The following is a 17,452-nucleotide window of genomic DNA, read 5'->3' on the forward strand; positions in this document are numbered from 1 at the left end:
GGAGGGAGCGCAGCCCCCACAAAGGGAACGTGGGGCTGAGGCCGTCGCAGCCCCGAAAGGGAACATGGGGCTGAGGCCATCGCTGTTCGTACTATGGGGCCTATCACAGAATGGGGCTCGGGCTGCACAGCGTCCATCCAACAGCTCTTCTGACCTAGTAACGGGCCCAGGACCCAGCTGCAAGCCACGCGCTGTCTCGGTTACACCAGCAGCTACTTTCCCTCAGGCCGCTTCACACACAACCACCGGCCTCTCACTCCGCCCGCCGCCCTGGGCCTAGCGCGCGCTTGCTCGGAAGCTCCGCAGCGACGGCTATTACCACTATGGGCACGCGCGCCACCAAACAGATTGAGTGTGACAGTGCCCCTACGCCTACAGCCCGGACGCCTATGACGCGCGGGGGAAAGGGAAGCACGGGAAGGTGGCGAGCCAATCAGCGGCTCGGTAAGAACGACCCGTGACCGTTGGAAGCCGGACGTTCCGTTCGGAACTGTGTCCGGTCGGGAGCATGTTCTGCGTAGAAGTCAGTTCTGCCCGGGTATTTCTGGCCGGCGCGGGGCGGCAGGGGACGGTTGGCAGCGAGCGGGACGGTTACGATGGCGAGCGGCAGCCTGGCGGGCGCGGCGGCAACCGAGAATGGCATCTGCAGTGCCAATGGCCCCCTCCGCCTCGCAGCCGGCTGCTCGTGGGAGTGCGTGTCCCCCTCGTCTCCCGGGGGCCTGGCGGACACCCTGCGCCTCCTTCCCGAGGGAGCCAGTGAGGGCGAGGCGCTGGCGCCTCCCGAGTACGGGTAAGGGACGCCCGGGAACGCAGACACGTACACGTTTCCGGGGAAGTGGAGGCTTGATCCAGATCCCGGGCAGGGTGTGGATCTGAGCGTCTTCTGCCCCATGGAGTCCCGAGACCCCCTAATTCTCTCGCCTTGGAGTGCGACGGGCTCAAGCCGGGGCCCTGGCTACAGAGCTGTTCTCCTGAGTGCCAGGCGCTGTGCTGAGGCCGGAGTAGATGCCCATGCTCGCAGTGAGTCTTCACACAGGTTCACCGTGTCCGGGCAGGTGTATTTTACCCCTGGGAAGATTACAACTGCTGCTGTCTCTTTTAATGGAAAGAGAAGTATCTGGACCTGCTTATATGCTTATGGCAGCACGTTCTGTGAGAACTAGAGCATCAACGGGGCTGATTAGTGTATTTCAGGGTAGGGATCTCCCTGTGTGTAGCTAAAAATATTGCTAGCACATACGTTCTCCCTCCTCCACTCGAAATTTAAAACAGTATTTGAGAGCAAAACTTCCTTTAAATGTGGCAGAGCCATTTTCATTGCAGACTGAATCCACAGCAAGTTTGAAATTTGTAAAACATGATATAAATATCCCACACACGCACAACCTGTAATTGTAATGTTCGTTTTTTGTTGTAAATACTGCAGTTACAAAATTATAGATTATATAACTGTTCTCTTAAAAACTGAGTGACTTTAAATGAAGAGTTCTTGTTTTATGTTTTATAAACTATAGTGTTATCTGGAAAGCATACATTAAATAAAATGTTAAGTTGCTGAAACAGAATGTTTCTTATATTTCTAGTGAGAATTCTGTGGTTTTGGAGAGGTGCTTAAATGATGAAAAGGAAACTCCCTGCTTACTGTACCTGCAGTGTGATCCTCATGGATCTGAGGAAATAGTCTGTGTTGGAATTTTAAGTGAGGCAAGAAACATGGAAGTATATGTAGGAGAAGAGTATTGTGGAACTGGTAGGGGACAGACTGTCTGCACCATCCAGAATGATAGGTAAGTGTCTTTATTATGTAGGCTCAGTTTAGTATTTGCTTATTAAATCCAATTGAAAAGGAAACTGGCTGTTTTAGGGGGAAGCTCGTGATGTATTATATTGCTTTTAGACTTTTGGCTTAAATGTAGCCCAGGTGTCTTAGTGAACAAAATGTGTTGCCATCTACTGGGTGTTATGTCTCAATTGAGTTTTTAATGGTCAAATATCCACATCACAAAAACCACCAACACAATTTATGCTGCCTTGACAGTCTCAAGAGAGACCAAGGAATGAATGGGCATAGCAACTGCACTTCTCACCCTTCAAGGTAGGCCTTCCATGTCATTGCCAATGTGTTGTCTGTGGGTACGTCTACACTGCACGATTATTTCGAATTAGCTTAAACCGATATTACAAAACAGATCTAATAAAATCGGTTTAGCGCATCCACGGTGGGATCACGAAATCGATTGTTTGCGTCCATGGTCCAAAGCTACCATCGATTTCAGGAGCGGTGCACTGTGGGTAGCTGTTCCTCAGCTATCCCATAGTTCCCACTTCCGGGTTGAGAGCACAGTGCCTGATGGGGCAGAAAACATTGCCCCGGGTGGTGCTGGGTACAGCCTCACCCCTCCCTTTGTGAAGGCAGCAGACAACCCTTTGGCGCCTTTTTCCCGGAGTGCATTGAGCAAACGCCATAGCACAGCAATCATGGACCCTGAGATCACAAACGGTATCCTGACCGTTGTCAACACCTCGCGTACTCTCTGCCAGCAGCATTCAGTACACAGAGGGTGACATTTACAGTACTCAAGGAATTATTTATTTTACTTCTCTTTCACGTGCTGGGGGGGGGAAGAGACTGACGAGCTGTTCCGTGAACCACGCAAGACACCGTGTATTAAGCTACAGACATTGGGCGCTCAGCCAAGAATGCAAATAGTTTTCAGAGACTGCTGTGGAGACTGGTAGCTGTAGTCCTCATTACCCCCTCCCTCCCTCCATGAGCATCCGTTTGAGTCTCTGGCTTCCCGTTACGGTTGTCACGCACCGCTGTGTATCCTGGAGTTTATTTTTCAAACGCTTTGGCATTTCCTGTTCTTTAACGGAGCTCTGATAAAACAGATTTGTCTCACCATACAGCGATCAGATCTAGTATCTCCCGTAAGGTTCAATGCAGGAGCTACTTTTGCATTTGAACTGCATCGCCACCCGTGCTGATCAGAGCTGGACACGTGAAAGCAGGAAATGTCATTCTAAAGGTCTCGGGGCTTTTCCTGTTTACCGGCACTCCGCATCCGAGTTCGGATTGCGGACCAGAGCGGTCAGTGGTGCACTGTGGGATACCTCTAGGAGGCCAATAATGTCGATTTCCGTCCACACGAACCCTAATCCGAGTTATCACTTTCGAATTTAGCGCTACTTCTCTCGTCTGGGAGGAGTTCCGAAATCGATTTAAGGAGCCGTTTAACTCGATATTAATGACGACGTCGTGTGAACGGGTACAGCGTTAAATCGGTATATCGGCCATTAAACCGATTTAAAGTCGCAGTGTAGACCTGGCCTGTGTCAAACAAATAGTTAAGGAAGTCAGCTACCATTTTCAGTGAGCTGAAGTATTTAATTCAGTAGTAATCTCTAAAAGCCATTTAGGATCACTTTAAATTCTCTTATATATGGCTCCAAAGAGAGGAATGAAAATGTATGTCAGTATTGGTTCTCCTTGTATACGCTGCAAGATTTTTGCCTATGGATTTGGGGCGGGGGAGGAGGGGAGGTAGACTTTAATTACAGTACATAAACAACATAGTTGGCCAAATGTTGAACTACTTAATTTAAGAACCAACCAATCAGTCAAGCCAAAACTAGAAGAAAATCTTGTGGATACCGTGTGTGAAAAAAACAAACTATATGTGTACTTGTGTGTATGTATGCAGTATGATTAAATCCAAACTGAATTTCAGTGTTAAAACCAAAATATTCTATGAAAAGATGACCCACTCTGCTCTTTTCTCATTATCATCTGAATATAATAGTTGATATTTTTGTGCTCCTGTAGAAAGCATTTATGTAGCATTTACCATATAGAGACTTCACAGCTCTCATTTATTTTATTTTTCTAACAGAAATGACAAGGTTACTTTATACAAAAAATATCTTAAATTGGAGTACTCAACAACCTCTTGTAGAATTAAGGTAGGAAATTCCACAAAATGATGTTTTAAATTGTCATTTAAAAAAAAAAATTACTTATTTAACTAATTGTTTTTTTTGCATTATCATCTGTTACTCAGATGATGATAGTTAGGTTTATATCGACCTGAGATGTGGTTTGAGTATTCTCTTTAAAAATGTAGGTGGATTTTGATACCAGGGTTCTCATGTCAAATCCATACCACAAATGTCTTAAAATGTCATTATTAAAGTGTGTGTGTGTGTGTGTGAGAGAGAGAGAGAGAGAGAGAGAGAGAGGAATGCTCTTAAATAATTTTGTTAAATAGACATATTCTAGATATTTAACAGTTTGTGCGCAGTGGGAATTTTAGGCATTGATCCTACAAACATGCACATTTTTAACTTTACATATGTGAGTAATCTTATTGTAGTCAATGGGGACTACTCACATGCATAAAGTTTAAACATAGGCTCTTATCTTGCCAATACTTAAGCACAACTGATCTTTACTCATTCTATTTCAATATGAGCACTACTCAGAATAATAGTAGTAGGAAGTCTATTAAACAGGTCTCAATTTTCCACTAAAATGATCTTTTAATTTCCAAAGTAGTACTTTGTTCTAAAATCTTATTATTTTTCTTTGTTTTTCAATAGCTGCTCTCCATTGGTGAAAGACAAAGAGTGCTTATAACTAAAATTGTAGTACAAGTAAAATCAGTTTCTGCAAAATCTACCTCAGATCTTCCTTCACTAGGATCAAGCGTAGATCTAGACAGAGTTCAAACTATGGTGGAATCCATGGGGTCAAAGTTATCTCCAGGTGCTCAGCAACTCATGAATATGGTACGACTTCAGCAGAAGGCAAGTTACCACACTTTATTTATTTAAATTTATAAAAAGGCATAATCCAGGACTTTGTGTTTTGCGTCTGTGTTACACGCAAATTCCATACTCATTTGATTAAGGACCTCTCCAAACAAACTTCTTACTATTTCAAACCTCATTTAGCCACCACCACTGTAATAAGCCTGGGAACATAAATGAGCCTTGCAATTTGCTCTGAAGGTCACTAAAGCCAAGCTGACTGACTGAATTCCAGAGTTGAGGACTCCCCACTAAAAAGACTATCGCACCAAACCTTCCTCCCCTTTCCATTTAAACCAGAGAGGCTGTTAGGTTTAGATCTGTAGCTACAGGCAGTTCCTTTTTAAACTGTAGTATTATAGCAACAGTCTACCCATTTCAGGTTTTGTATGACAAAACTTACACCTTTCATTTCACCTCAAAATTAGGTGCTAGTCAATGCGTATCACTGAGTATGTGAGATGTAACGTTCTTCCTGCAGGAAATAGCATTTAATATCTTTGCAGCCACATTCTACACCAACTGAAATATTAATTATTTTTAAGGATCAGCCACTTGTAGCAGAAATCCAGCCTTAAACTAACCGAACATGGGTGACGCTGAGATTTGCACCCAAAAGGAAAAGATCACAACTTCCTTGCTAAAATCAAATGATAAAAAGTGATCTTGGAACTTGAGATGGCAGACTGTTACTATAAATTTAATAGTTTAGGATAGATATTGTTTGTTACAACTGAGCTGTCACTACTTTGTACTGAGAATTGTGTGGTGTGTGTGTATGGTAGGGTTGATTGTTTTGTTTTTTAAGAAACCCTTGTATCTTCAGTACAGTAAAATGTGTTTCCTCAAAATAAAAAGTACTTGTAGTATAACTATTGGATTTAGGCCTTAATCCTGCAAAGAGAAGCATATGTACAGACCCCTGCACCCACTCACATGGAGTAATTTTTAGTATTGGAGCCCTAATTTAGTCAGCTTCAGTAATTGAAGTTTAGTCTAAAAAGAAATGGTAGCTATTCTAAACCTTCATCTTGCAAATGTTAATCACTTTCACATGATTTCTTTACTGGGAAAGTTTCTTTATTTTCTATAGAATATCAGTACATAACTTTCATTCTAATAAACTTTTATATCACATTCACTGAGTAAACTTTACACTAGTGAGAATGGAATGAATGCTGTAGTTCTCTAAAATGCTACAGAATGCTTACTTTTGGTGGAGGGGGAGAAAAGACATATCTGTTACATCTGTAGATTTATATTAATATAACACATTGAATATGTGCATTTTCTTATTTCCATTAGAACAGTTTTCCTCTTGGAGACAAACTTCAATGTATCTTTGGAAAAAAGGAATCTGTCTTTGGAGACAAGCATACAATTGATAGATTGCACAATGCAGCTGCTTTTAGAGGATTAAATCAATCATCCAATGCACCCTTTCCTTTAAAAAGTTGTTTGACAACTGAAACAGTTTTTGAAGATTTAAAAACACGTACTGAAGTGAACACACGGATACTTGGTAGAGAGAATATTCCTGATCTTGAAAGACTTAAAACTATGCAACAAAGCACTCCTCTTCCTGGAAATGATTTTAAGGTTATGTTGTCATCGTTCATGCAAGAGCAAGCAAGTGTAAACCCAAATATGCCCAGTTCTGGGCTGCTGCTTCCTTTTCTTCAAAACTTATGTAGTCAAGTAAACCATCTTCAGCTAGATGATGGGAATAAGCGTTTTGAGAAGAGTACAGTAGCTAAAGGGGAAGGCATTCAAACTGTTGGGTAAGTTAGGCTTGATACTTATCCAACTTGTCCTAGACTGTGGATTGTGCCTGTTGGCAATAATGTATTTAAAAAAGAAAATAAAAAAAAAATTCTGCCATGACAGTACTCCAAGGCCACACACCACAAAGCCCTACCACTGCAATTTAAAGGAATAAAATAGTTGTAAACTTCTATTTAACTAACAAGGTCAATCAGCATTTTTGAAATGTATTAAATAGTATATTTTTTACTATCTTCATGATCCTGGCTTCTTTCCAGTGGCAGATCCTAGTGTACCTTTTTCTGCATTATTCTAGGTGTCTCTTTTCTTCCCCTTTATCACAGTTTACTTATTTTTAACTTATCCCATCAATCTCTTTTCTACCTTTTCTCTCCCATGTTACCAGATACATAATAGTCTAAAGCTATGAAAGATGGTGGAAAGGAAAAGAAGTGCTTTATAGTTGGCAGTACTCTGGTGAGAATTCAGACATCTTCAGCTACCAGAAAAGGGGGAAGTGCTGCTGTTCCTTATCTGGGCATTCTATTTGAACTATGCTTGGTGGCTCCGTTTTTAATTTTATGAGCCTCTGCCTAGTAGATGTGATAAATGTGTGAAGTCTTGTTCCAAAATCTTCTATGGCTGCTAAGTGGCAAAAGGTGCATGCTCTTTCTCCCAGAACTTGTATGAGTGGGCTGTCTCTACTACACTACCCTCCTTGCTGGTCTTCATTTTTTTGGGTCTTCCTACCTAGTGAAAAGCTCCAGTGTCTGTCTGTGCTAAAGGTCATATCTTTCCAAGTATCAGCAGACTGAAGATCAGTTTATTGATACTACTGCCCACTGAATTCTGAATAGGAACAATGAAAAATGACACGACTCAAGCTAACTTTCCCTCTGTTGCAGCTTGACCGAAACACGGTATTGCATTAGTTACACGTGGGAAGTGATTTAGCAAGGGTTCCCCTCCCTCCACCTCCAATCCCCTGGTTTGGGTATGGTGAATATCCTGGAAAGTTTTAGTACAAACGGTTAATTTTTGAGACATTTAAAAAGGGGAGGGGGAGGGGAAATATAGCTATTGCATTTAAATATGTACAAAAAGATTGTGGTTTAAAAAAACAACTCTAAATGGCAGAAAAAGTTGAAACTTGTAACTAGCTGGTCCTAATTGATGAGTACTCTATCACTGCAAGTGGAAGCCAATTTTATTTTTTTCCAAACATTTTTTTCACTATTTCATACTCCCATAAATACTATGATAAATAATGTAAATCTATCATGGATATGATGTGTGGCTTTTGTGCTACTGTTTTACCGAGAATTCCCTAACTTTGTTTCTCACTATGCAGTTATGGAAGCATAAAGTGAAGTTTGTACAGATTAGTGTGCTGATCTTTTATTAAACAAAAAAATACCATTTTCAGTATTGGGGTAAGATTATATTAAACACAGATTTAGCATAGTACCTTAACTCTTGCACACTGTACAGAAAGTAGTTGGTTAGTTGTACAGGTAAATGTACACCCTAATGTAAAATAGGGCCAGTCTTGCCCTTATGATATACACCTGACTGATGTATGTTGCACAGTGTCTGTTTGGACAAAATCAGGCCTTCTATGTAGTAAAGATGTAAATATTTATGTATTTATTTTGACTTTAACATTGAGTACCTCCTCTACCGAGTGCATATTCTGAGAAACGCAGTAATACTTCAAAACTTCAGTGCCCTTCCTTGAGGCACTGGGAACTCTGTCAGCCAGCCAGCATGCTCACTGACTCCATAATTAAAAATAGGAATGACTAATTATTTATATTTACATTTCTTGCAGAATGGAACAGCAGCCTATTTGCTCCTACTTGGAAAAGGTCATATCCAAAAATATGGAACTGATGGAGAAAAAACTAATGGACTATATTGATCTAAGTATGCAGAAACTTCAGGAACATATAGATACTAAAGTTGTTCTGTTAATAGACATGGTTCAAAACTCCAAATCGAACAAAATGTCACAAGAACAATATGACTCTGGAGAAGGACTCTCAAATGGGGAGAGATAGAAAATATTTGAAAAAGACAGGACCTCAGTATAAATACTTTCCAGGGGCAAGTATTTATTTTGATGTCTTTACAAAGCTTAATATTTATTAAACTAATTCTAACCCCCCAAGTTGTTACATGTGTTACTGTAATTTTGCTCAGTATTGTACACTAAATGTTACTGTTATAAAACATCTGTAATCTTTAAAAATATCAATATTTTTCATAAGTGTAAATTTTGTATGTATTTTTGTGGCTTATTTAGCTTAAAATATTTCTAAAAAGCCACTTGGAATTTGTTTTGTCAGCCTCTACTTGAACTATGAAATGTGCTATAAATAAAGTGAGTTGTAACTTTTTTTCTATTTATATTGGCTTAATTGTTTTCTGTTTTATTGGCAACCCATTACTAGAAGATTAAAAAACAGAATTCAGTTTCTGTTTAGTTTTAGTTTTTTAGTTCTTTGGTTAAGGGTTAAAAAGATAGGGTACCTTTTTACTTCTAATGCACCAGTTCAGAATCATCATCTGATACACCTGAAGCACAGTACAGAAAGTAGATTGACTATTATCAATGACCTAAATGACAGACCTTCTCTATTGATGCTTGTTTTGAAACTAGCATCAACTGCTTGGATGGATTTAGTGTCTCATATTGGTCAGAACCTCAGCTCACAGTAGTAGCAAAAACTGCCCTAAAGGGGCAGGTAAGGGGGTCCCCTTTTAAATAGGGAGTATGATGAGACAGGATCGCTGCATTATGGTAATCCTGAACCAGAGGAATGACCCTACAGTATTATGGTTGCTGCAGGATCGGGGAGGTAGAAAGGTGGCTTAGTCCTTTTGCACCAGCGTGTACTGTGCATTGGCAGAGACTACAGTTGTTCTACGCGCATCCGGCTTGACAGAAATAAAGGCAATATCTTCCTTTGAGAAGCAAACAGTCCTCTCTCTCTGAAGCAATACAGCAATATGTATTTGTTTTTTAATTATGGGCATTTTTACTTATAAAATAGAATTCCAGACTCATGAACCATGAGAAGCTATATTTCAGAAGGACAGAGATAGCTACACATCTGAAGTTTCCACTTGAACTTTATATTAATTTTATTCTAACTTGTTAATCTTCATTCCCATCTATCTGAGAATATGTAGGACAAAACTGATTTCCAAGCTCAATTTAATGTTGTGACAGACCCAGGTGAGTGGGGTGCAGGAGTCTGGTAGACAGCAAATATACTGGTCACTGGGTGAGAAGTTTTCTGTTCCCTGAGTGACCAGAGCAGGGTCTGCACTAGAGTAATCAGGAACTTTCTAGAACCAATTAAGGCAGACAGGCTGATTAGAACACCTGCAGCCAATCAAGGCAGGCTAATCAGGGCACCCGGGTTTTAAAAGGAGCTCTCTCCAGTCAGATGGGGAGGAGCCAGAGGCGAGGAAGTGCGTGTGAGGAGCTGGGAGCAAGAGACACTAGGAGCTGAGACTGAGAGGTTGTGCTGCTGGAAGACTAAAGAGTACAAGTGTTATCAGACACCAGGAGGAAGGTCCTGTGGTGAGGATAAAGAAGGTGTTTGGAGGAGGCCTTGGGGAAGTAGCCCAGGGAGGTGTAGCTGTCCCACAGCTGTTACAAGAGGCACTACAGACAGCTGCAAATCAATAGGGCCCTAGGCTGGAACCCAGAGTAGAGGGTGGGCCCGGGTTCCCCCTAACTCCTGATCAGACACAGGAGGAGTTGATCCAGACTGTGGGGGAGGTCACTGAGGTGAGCAAATCTGCCAGTAAGTGCAGGACCCACCAAGGTAGAGGAGGAACTTTGTCACAATATGTTCTATTCAAATATCTAAAATGTTAACCCCAAATGTACAAATTCTAAAATAAATACTAGACAGTCTGTGTGGGCAGTGGTTACTAAATAGCTGCCCCCACTGACTGATCTATATCTTACATTCTCTCTCCTCCCCTATCCCTCCATACCACCATCTCTTCTTCCTCCTCCTCCTTCCCCTGCTTCCTCATGCAAAGAAAAACTGATGAGTCTTGCAGTATGCCTTTAAGATCATCAGATAGAGATACTGTAGAGGATCAAAGGAGGATGTCAGTTTCAGAGTTGAGGTTGCTTCACTGAGAAGACCCTGCCAGCAGCCCCTCTTCCTACTTAAACCAGGGAACCACAGCTCAAGCATCTGAGGATATTGCAGTTCCTAGAGTATCACAAGGATAGAGAAGGCCTTTCAGGGAGAAAGGACCCAAATGATTTTAGACTATGTAGGTCAAATCTAAATTCTTCACTATATGTATAAGGCAGCAATTGCAAAGCACAGTTTTTTTTGTTTTTTTGTGAGAAAACTCTTTAAGTGGGCAGCTGTATTCAATTCAAATTTCTAAGTGCTCTTAATAGACAGCCCCATGGAAAATTTATTTAAATACTACATTTGAAATATTCTTTCAAGCCCACAGCATTGCATTATTTCAGGACAGCAAGATTTATTTACTTCCTTTAAAATAAACAACATCTGAAAATTCTTATTCAGAAAATATCCATCTTAATTGTGTTTCTATCTACATTACACTATTGTAGAAAAGATGATGGGTACTTTGTCAATAGCTCTGCAGTTTCTGATTACTGCTTGGCGATTGATATAATATTTCAGAACCATAGCTGCATTTGTAGCCAGAACCACAAATGAAAGGATATATAAGCAGTAGAGCTGCAGATTCAAGGTTCCTTGCACTTGAGCGAAGGCTCTATATAGAAAAAAAAAATAGTTGTAGTCAGTGGAATAATTACCCAATCCTTAATGGGAATTTATCTTCCATCAGATATTTTGATTCCTCAAGGATGATTTGGAACAGAATGCAAATTCTGAACCCACATCACCAATGAGTTTTAACATTTTTTAAAAAACAACCAACATAGTGACAGAGAGCTTCATTAGTTGTCTATATTTATCATCCTTTGAGCAACATTACTTAACAGCATTAAACTACTGCCAAAAAATCCCAGCATCACATTTAGCAAAAGGAAAAGATGGAATATTGTGCTTCTCAAGGACTGAGTATATATTTGCAAATGATTATATATAATCATGCAGTGAATTAGAAATTAAGTGAAAGGGGCAGGCTACTGCGTATACCTTCTGATTTTTACACTATGTGACATTACTTCAAGAATCCTGATGAAAGTTTACAAATATGATAGATCTAGGACCCTATCTGTGGCAGTCTGGATACTCATTTTCAGAAAGGTCCATGAGGGCTCAATGGATCTTAATCTGAAGTCATTCAATTAGATTATTCACTTCATGTAGTGGGAATCATTCTTGAATCAAACCTTCATTGGATTAGTTTCTGTGGCACAAATACCTGCTGGAAGTGTACTAAAACCATGGAAACTTTGGTGTGGAAATGTCTGCATCTTGGACAAGAGTTCTAGGCAGAATCAACTGGGATAACTCCCCTAGCATCATCTCAATTTATATTCTAGGGAATGCAACACAATTTTTTTTGCATTTTTGAACTGTACTGAATTTAAATGATTCCTCAGAGCTAGTCTGATGGGAGACAGAACCCATTATATCCATACTGAAGGTCAAGACAATGCCTAGTATGAATTGATGGATCCAACTCCCTTTTGCTGTTAGCAAAATTTTAAAAAGTGTTGTGTAAAATCCAGTGAATTTTCAGAATAGCAGATTGGACAAACTTTCCCAGGCTGAGGTGCTGAGAAGTAATTTGTCTAGTTTACAGCATCCACTGATAGAAGAGTTGAAAATGTCTCACCAAGTGTGTGGTTATGGGGCAGGTGTCCTAGTCTAATATTCTTCTGACATCGCTTATTTCTCTATTCCCAGGCTCTTGTAAAAACAACCTGTTTAAAGTTTGTTGTTCTTGAAATGTGTCATATTTACCCAATAAATAATTGTTCACAGTATAATATAGAATACATGCTGTAATTTGCAGTATTCATACTTTACATTCATATTAATCAATACTTGTACTATTTCTAAGGCATATTTCTGTTTTGTTCCGTTTTTTTAAAGCGGGAATTTTTAGCAAGTTACATTTGAAAAAGTAAAGAATAAATTCTGGCTTATAGAATGGTTAGACATTTAGAAGACATTTTCAGATTCAGCATGCTTTGAAAGCATGAGTCCATTGTTCGGGAATCAGGAACTCTAGGGTTCTAATTCCCACTCTGCTACTGATTTGCTGCATAGTCTTGGCTATATTGCTTAATTTCTTTGCCTTACTACTAACTTTAGAAGGACATTGTGAACAATAATTAGCTAATGTTTATCCAGTGCTTTGAATATCTATTTTCTTTGGGACTCGGATAACTTCATTCTGTGTGTGCTGACAATTAGTTGCACATGGGGCCAAATCTTGCACCCACTGAAATAAAGCGGGAGCAGGATTGAGCACATTGTAAGTACCACTAGGGGAAAAAATACAGTATAAAAGCTATAAACTATTTTTTAAATTAATTGGATAACATGGCTAATGATTAACATGCCTTAAACATGAGATCTAGACGTTTTAAAGCAGATAGCATTTTTTAAACTTAAATTTCTAAAACGAAGTTTCATGCTCAAATAAAGCTAAAGTCTGGCATAAGCATCAGCTAGTGTTATGTAAGTTTCTTGCACTCTTTAATATGATCTACATTAGCTTCTCAGTACTGGACCTGGATCTTTGCTGAACACCACAGAGCTAATCTTGTCAAACTGTTTGGCAGTTTTATAAGATAGATAAATGTTAATAAGAAACTACATCAGAATAATCCAACTCATTTAGCCTGTGAGCTAATTCAATTTTTAACCTATAAAAATATCTAACTTTAATGGTAATTTTTTTCCCGTTTATTGCATGGTTTCCCTCCCCTGACCCCAAGTTTTGGTCCTTTCCATAGTTAATTTTGTTTTTGTGTGTGTCAGGTTTAGGAGGGCTTAACCTAGCTTTGTTTCAGTTATTTGTGGTTCTGCATATTAAAAGCTTTCCCATAAAAAATGGATTTAAACAAAATACAACTGAAATATTAACTCTTGTTTTGTAAAGAAGATTATAACAAAGATGATAGCTGAAATGTATGTTGCTACTGTAATGTTGAGCTACATACACATTTTGTTAAAGAAACTGTCAAGATAGTAATGTTAAATCCTTTTTTGGGTATTTAATTTACTGATAGTTCTTTAGACTCTGATTCAATGCCCACCTAAATAACTTGGAATCCTATTTTTTTTACTTAGTGTGCATTCAATCTTTCAAATAATCTGCAAAAGTGAGAAAAAGTCTATCTGAATCCTTGAGGCCCTGATTCTATTTGCACTCCAGTTTTGCATTAGAGTAATAGTATTGTCTTCAGTGGAATTCCTTCTGATTTACACCATCATATGAGAGCTGAATGAGGTCTTTAGTTTACGTACTGCTCTTACCTGACTGATCAACAGAACTGCAATCCCTTTTCTGATGGATGCATTCCTATCACAGCATCAGCTTTCCATTTGTGTGAAGAAATCTCTCTTTTGTGTCTAGAAACACAACCTTGAGTACAGTCAGAAGTAATATCACCGTTATCACAAATTAAAACTTTATCCTGGAGGTAAACTAAGCTTGGTGCTGCAGGAACTTGAAGGTATTAAATTTGATTCCCACAGCACTGGCCAGCAGGAACTTCTGAGTTCCAATTCAGCGCTGACACTGATTCTAGTAAGTTGCCTTGGGCAAGTCATTTAACCTCCTTGACCCCAGTTTCCAGACTGTGAAATGGGGCTAATGTATCAAGAGTATTGCAATGATCTCTTAACTAGCTAATATTTGTAAAGTGTTTGAGGATGAACAAGTCATTAAAACTGATTTAAGGGTGTCTATTGTCATTATTGAAACTGTTGCTGAAAAGCAAGAGTGTACAAATAAAACCTTTGAAAGTGGAGAAGTTCAAATGTCAGGCTGAGACTTCTAATGGAGCCCCCTTTGCATCCTCCTCTGTAGTTTCTTCTGTGTGTCCCTATCTGTCTGAAACGCTGGCCTGACCTGATACAGCATTCCTCAGTCCTCTCCCTCCTTCATGTCCATTCTTAATACGCACTTGTTCCATGGGGCTCATACACCCTGAAGAGAAAAATTAATGAAATAAATGAATGCATAGACATAGAACTACGGTTAAGGAGAACATCCATGGCTTCAACAGAATTATTTGACTTTTAAGGGCTGTGACAGGATTCCCTCACTGCTTGTGGCATGTCCTGGCCATCCTGGGGATTAGCTGTGGCAGGTGCTGCACTCTCCACAGCAGCACGGTTGCCAACCCTCCCAGCTTCTCATCCCATCTCCCAGAGGCTACTGAAGCCAAACTAGGAGATTTTAGGTGTTGAAAGTCCAGTGGCAAAGCAAGGCTAAGACAGGCTTCCTGCCTGCCCTGGCCCTGTGCTGCTCCCGGAAGTGGCTGACATGTCCCTGTGTGGCCCCTGGGGGGAGAGGGGGAGGGCCAGGAACTGTAGCCAATGGGAGCTGTGGAAGTGGTGCTTCCAGGCACGAGCAGCGCACAGAGCCCTGTGCTCCCCATCCCCTTAGAGGCCAAAGGGACATGCCAGCCATTTTGGGAACATCACAGGGCCAGGGCAGGCAGGGAGCCCCAATCCCCTGTCCCAGCCCTGAGCCCTGTCCAGCACCCACACTCCCTCCCAGAGCTTGCATCCATGCCCTTGCCTGCACCCCAACCCCCTGACTCAGGTGCAGCCCAGAGCCTCCTCCCACACTCCAAACCCCTCAAGCCCACACCCCAGCCCCAGCAAGTGATTTAGGGTGGTGGGAAGCAGGTTACAGAGGGAGGGGGGATGGAGTGAGTGGGATGGGGCCTCGGGGAAAGGGCAGGGCAAGGGTGCTTGGGTTTGTGATTAGACAGTTGGAACCCTACTTAGCAGTGTCTCTACCAGTCTTCTTCTCTCAATCTCCCAGTGGCAGCTTCTGGTTCATGACTTGGCCTGCTAGTCAGATCACTAAGTTCCTCCCCTGCAAACAAAATTGCAGTCCTTTCAGACAAGCAGTCTGGCTGACATCTCTAACACCCTATGCCATTACCCTGTGGGTAGTTAGGGAACCCAGGTCCACCTTCTACAGAGGGTTACAGCCCAGGGACCCTATAACATGCAGCAAAGACTTGTACTGTTCTAGTCCTTGCTGCTGTTTCCCTAGGCTTCTTCTTACATAACCATCTTCTCTCCCTCATTGGGATTGTCCCTCCTCTCAGAGTGTGACTGCAGACTCCTTCCCTGCAGCTGCTCACCCTTCCTGGGCTTTATGTAGGCCACTCTGTTCCTGTCCAGCTGAACCTGCTACTAATTAGTGGCCTCCTTGTAGCCTACAATTCTCCCCTACTTGCTGCTTAATTGGTTAATTAGGCCTGTCTGGCCTTATTTACCCTCTCAGGCCAGTGTGGGGAATACACCACATATGCTAACCACTAAGGGTACATCTACACAGGGCACAACAGCCCCACGGCAGCAAGTCCCAGAATCTGAGTCCACAGCTCATGAGGCTCATGCTACAATGCTAATAGCGGTTTCATAGACAGGCTTAGCCTCTGAACACCACCCCTCTCCCTCGGCTTCAGAGCCCGAGTTCAAGCCTGAGCCATAATGTCTAGACAACTATTTTTAGTGACCTAGTGTGAGCTTCATGAGCCTGAATCTGTCGACCCAGGCTCTGAGACTTGCTGCTGTGGGATGCTGCTCACTGTGTAGGGGCATCCTGATTTGTCAAGGGCTAGGAAGATACTTTTTCTGTGAGCAAGTTATTTCCGCCTTCTGAAGCATCTGAAACTGGCTACTGTCAGAGACAGAATACTGGATTAGATGGACCACTGGTCTGAGCTTTCTATACATACATCATAACATGGGAGATAGTTAACTTAAATGTACCATCATCCTTAATGATCTCCATCATTCGAGCCTGCTCAAGTGTCTCTTGCAGGTGCTCCATAAGACCTGAGCTATGCAGCGGAGGGACAGGGTAGAAGCAAGCTGGAAAGGGATAGATGCTTTTGTGAAATTGACCACTCCAACCAAATCTTCCAGGATGCCCCAGCAATAGGTTAGGCTGTTACTTCCTCCAACATGTAGATTTGTATACCTGCAAGGGAGAGGAAGAGGTGGTTTGGTAGCAGCAGCAGCTTCCAGGGAATCTGTGGAAGCACATCTCTATCTGAGGTGCATTGCAAGGATACAGAGGAGCTCTGGAGGCAGTTGAGGAGAACAGGGCCTCCACAGAGGTAGTTCTGTCCGCCAGGCTCCTGGTGATCTAGTAATTTTGGAGGTGAATCCCCTTCTACTCCCAAAGGTGGAAGGGCGGAGAAACAACCCATCTTGCCATTCCTTAAGTAAGAAAGGAAATGCAATTCTAGGAGTTTCTATTCCCGTAAGTGTGCCTATTTCTCATGGGGGAGGAGGGGTGATGTAATTAGTTTATGACTAATCTCTTCCATTCCAGTATAGTATTATCTGCTTTAAATACTCATAACGTATGAGGATTAATGGATTGAACCTGGTATTTGCATTCTCAGTATTGCCTACTGAGAAGCAGAAAGTTGTTGTTACCCTTCAGTGCTTATGATCCTGCTAGTGCCACAGATGAGTTCTTACCTTAATCCTCACATAGACCAAGGAAGCCAGGTGTGTTGGTATTCAAGAGAGAAGGGGGGATAGTAATGTGGACTTTTTGGAGTACAGAGTGCATTACACTACTGTGTATACATAAGAGGCGCTCTTGGAAACTCATCATTCAAGTCACACTACAATACAGGATAATGCAGAAAATCTTTTCCTTTATTAAAAATAATCCAGCA

General features: G+C 41.4%; 1 protein-coding gene across 3 annotated transcripts; it reads left to right on the plus strand.

Moving 5' to 3' along the window:
- Window positions 1–540: 540 nt before the first annotated feature.
- C15H10orf88 (chromosome 15 C10orf88 homolog) lies at window positions 541–8,982 on the plus strand. 3 transcript variants are annotated; one of them, XM_075072491.1, is made up of 7 exons: window positions 541–790; window positions 1,584–1,787; window positions 2,039–2,095; window positions 3,894–3,963; window positions 4,600–4,806; window positions 6,115–6,590; window positions 8,405–8,982. In XM_075072491.1, the coding sequence occupies exons 1-7, from the start codon at window positions 597–599 to the stop codon at window positions 8,631–8,633; spliced, it is 1,437 nt and encodes a 478-aa protein (XP_074928592.1). In that variant the 5' UTR covers window positions 541–596; the 3' UTR covers window positions 8,634–8,982. The 3 variants fall into 3 exon arrangements, with proteins under 3 accessions (XP_074928592.1, XP_032652383.1, XP_074928593.1); XM_075072492.1 differs by lacking the exon at window positions 541–790 and adding an exon at window positions 801–1,020; XM_032796492.2 differs by lacking the exon at window positions 2,039–2,095 and having other exon boundaries at window positions 542–790.
- The last annotated feature ends 8,470 nt before the right edge of the window (window positions 8,983–17,452 follow it).

Source organism: Chelonoidis abingdonii, chromosome 15 (assembly GCF_003597395.2).
Source record: "Chelonoidis abingdonii isolate Lonesome George chromosome 15, CheloAbing_2.0, whole genome shotgun sequence".
Taxonomy (NCBI): Eukaryota; Metazoa; Chordata; order Testudines; family Testudinidae; genus Chelonoidis; species Chelonoidis abingdonii.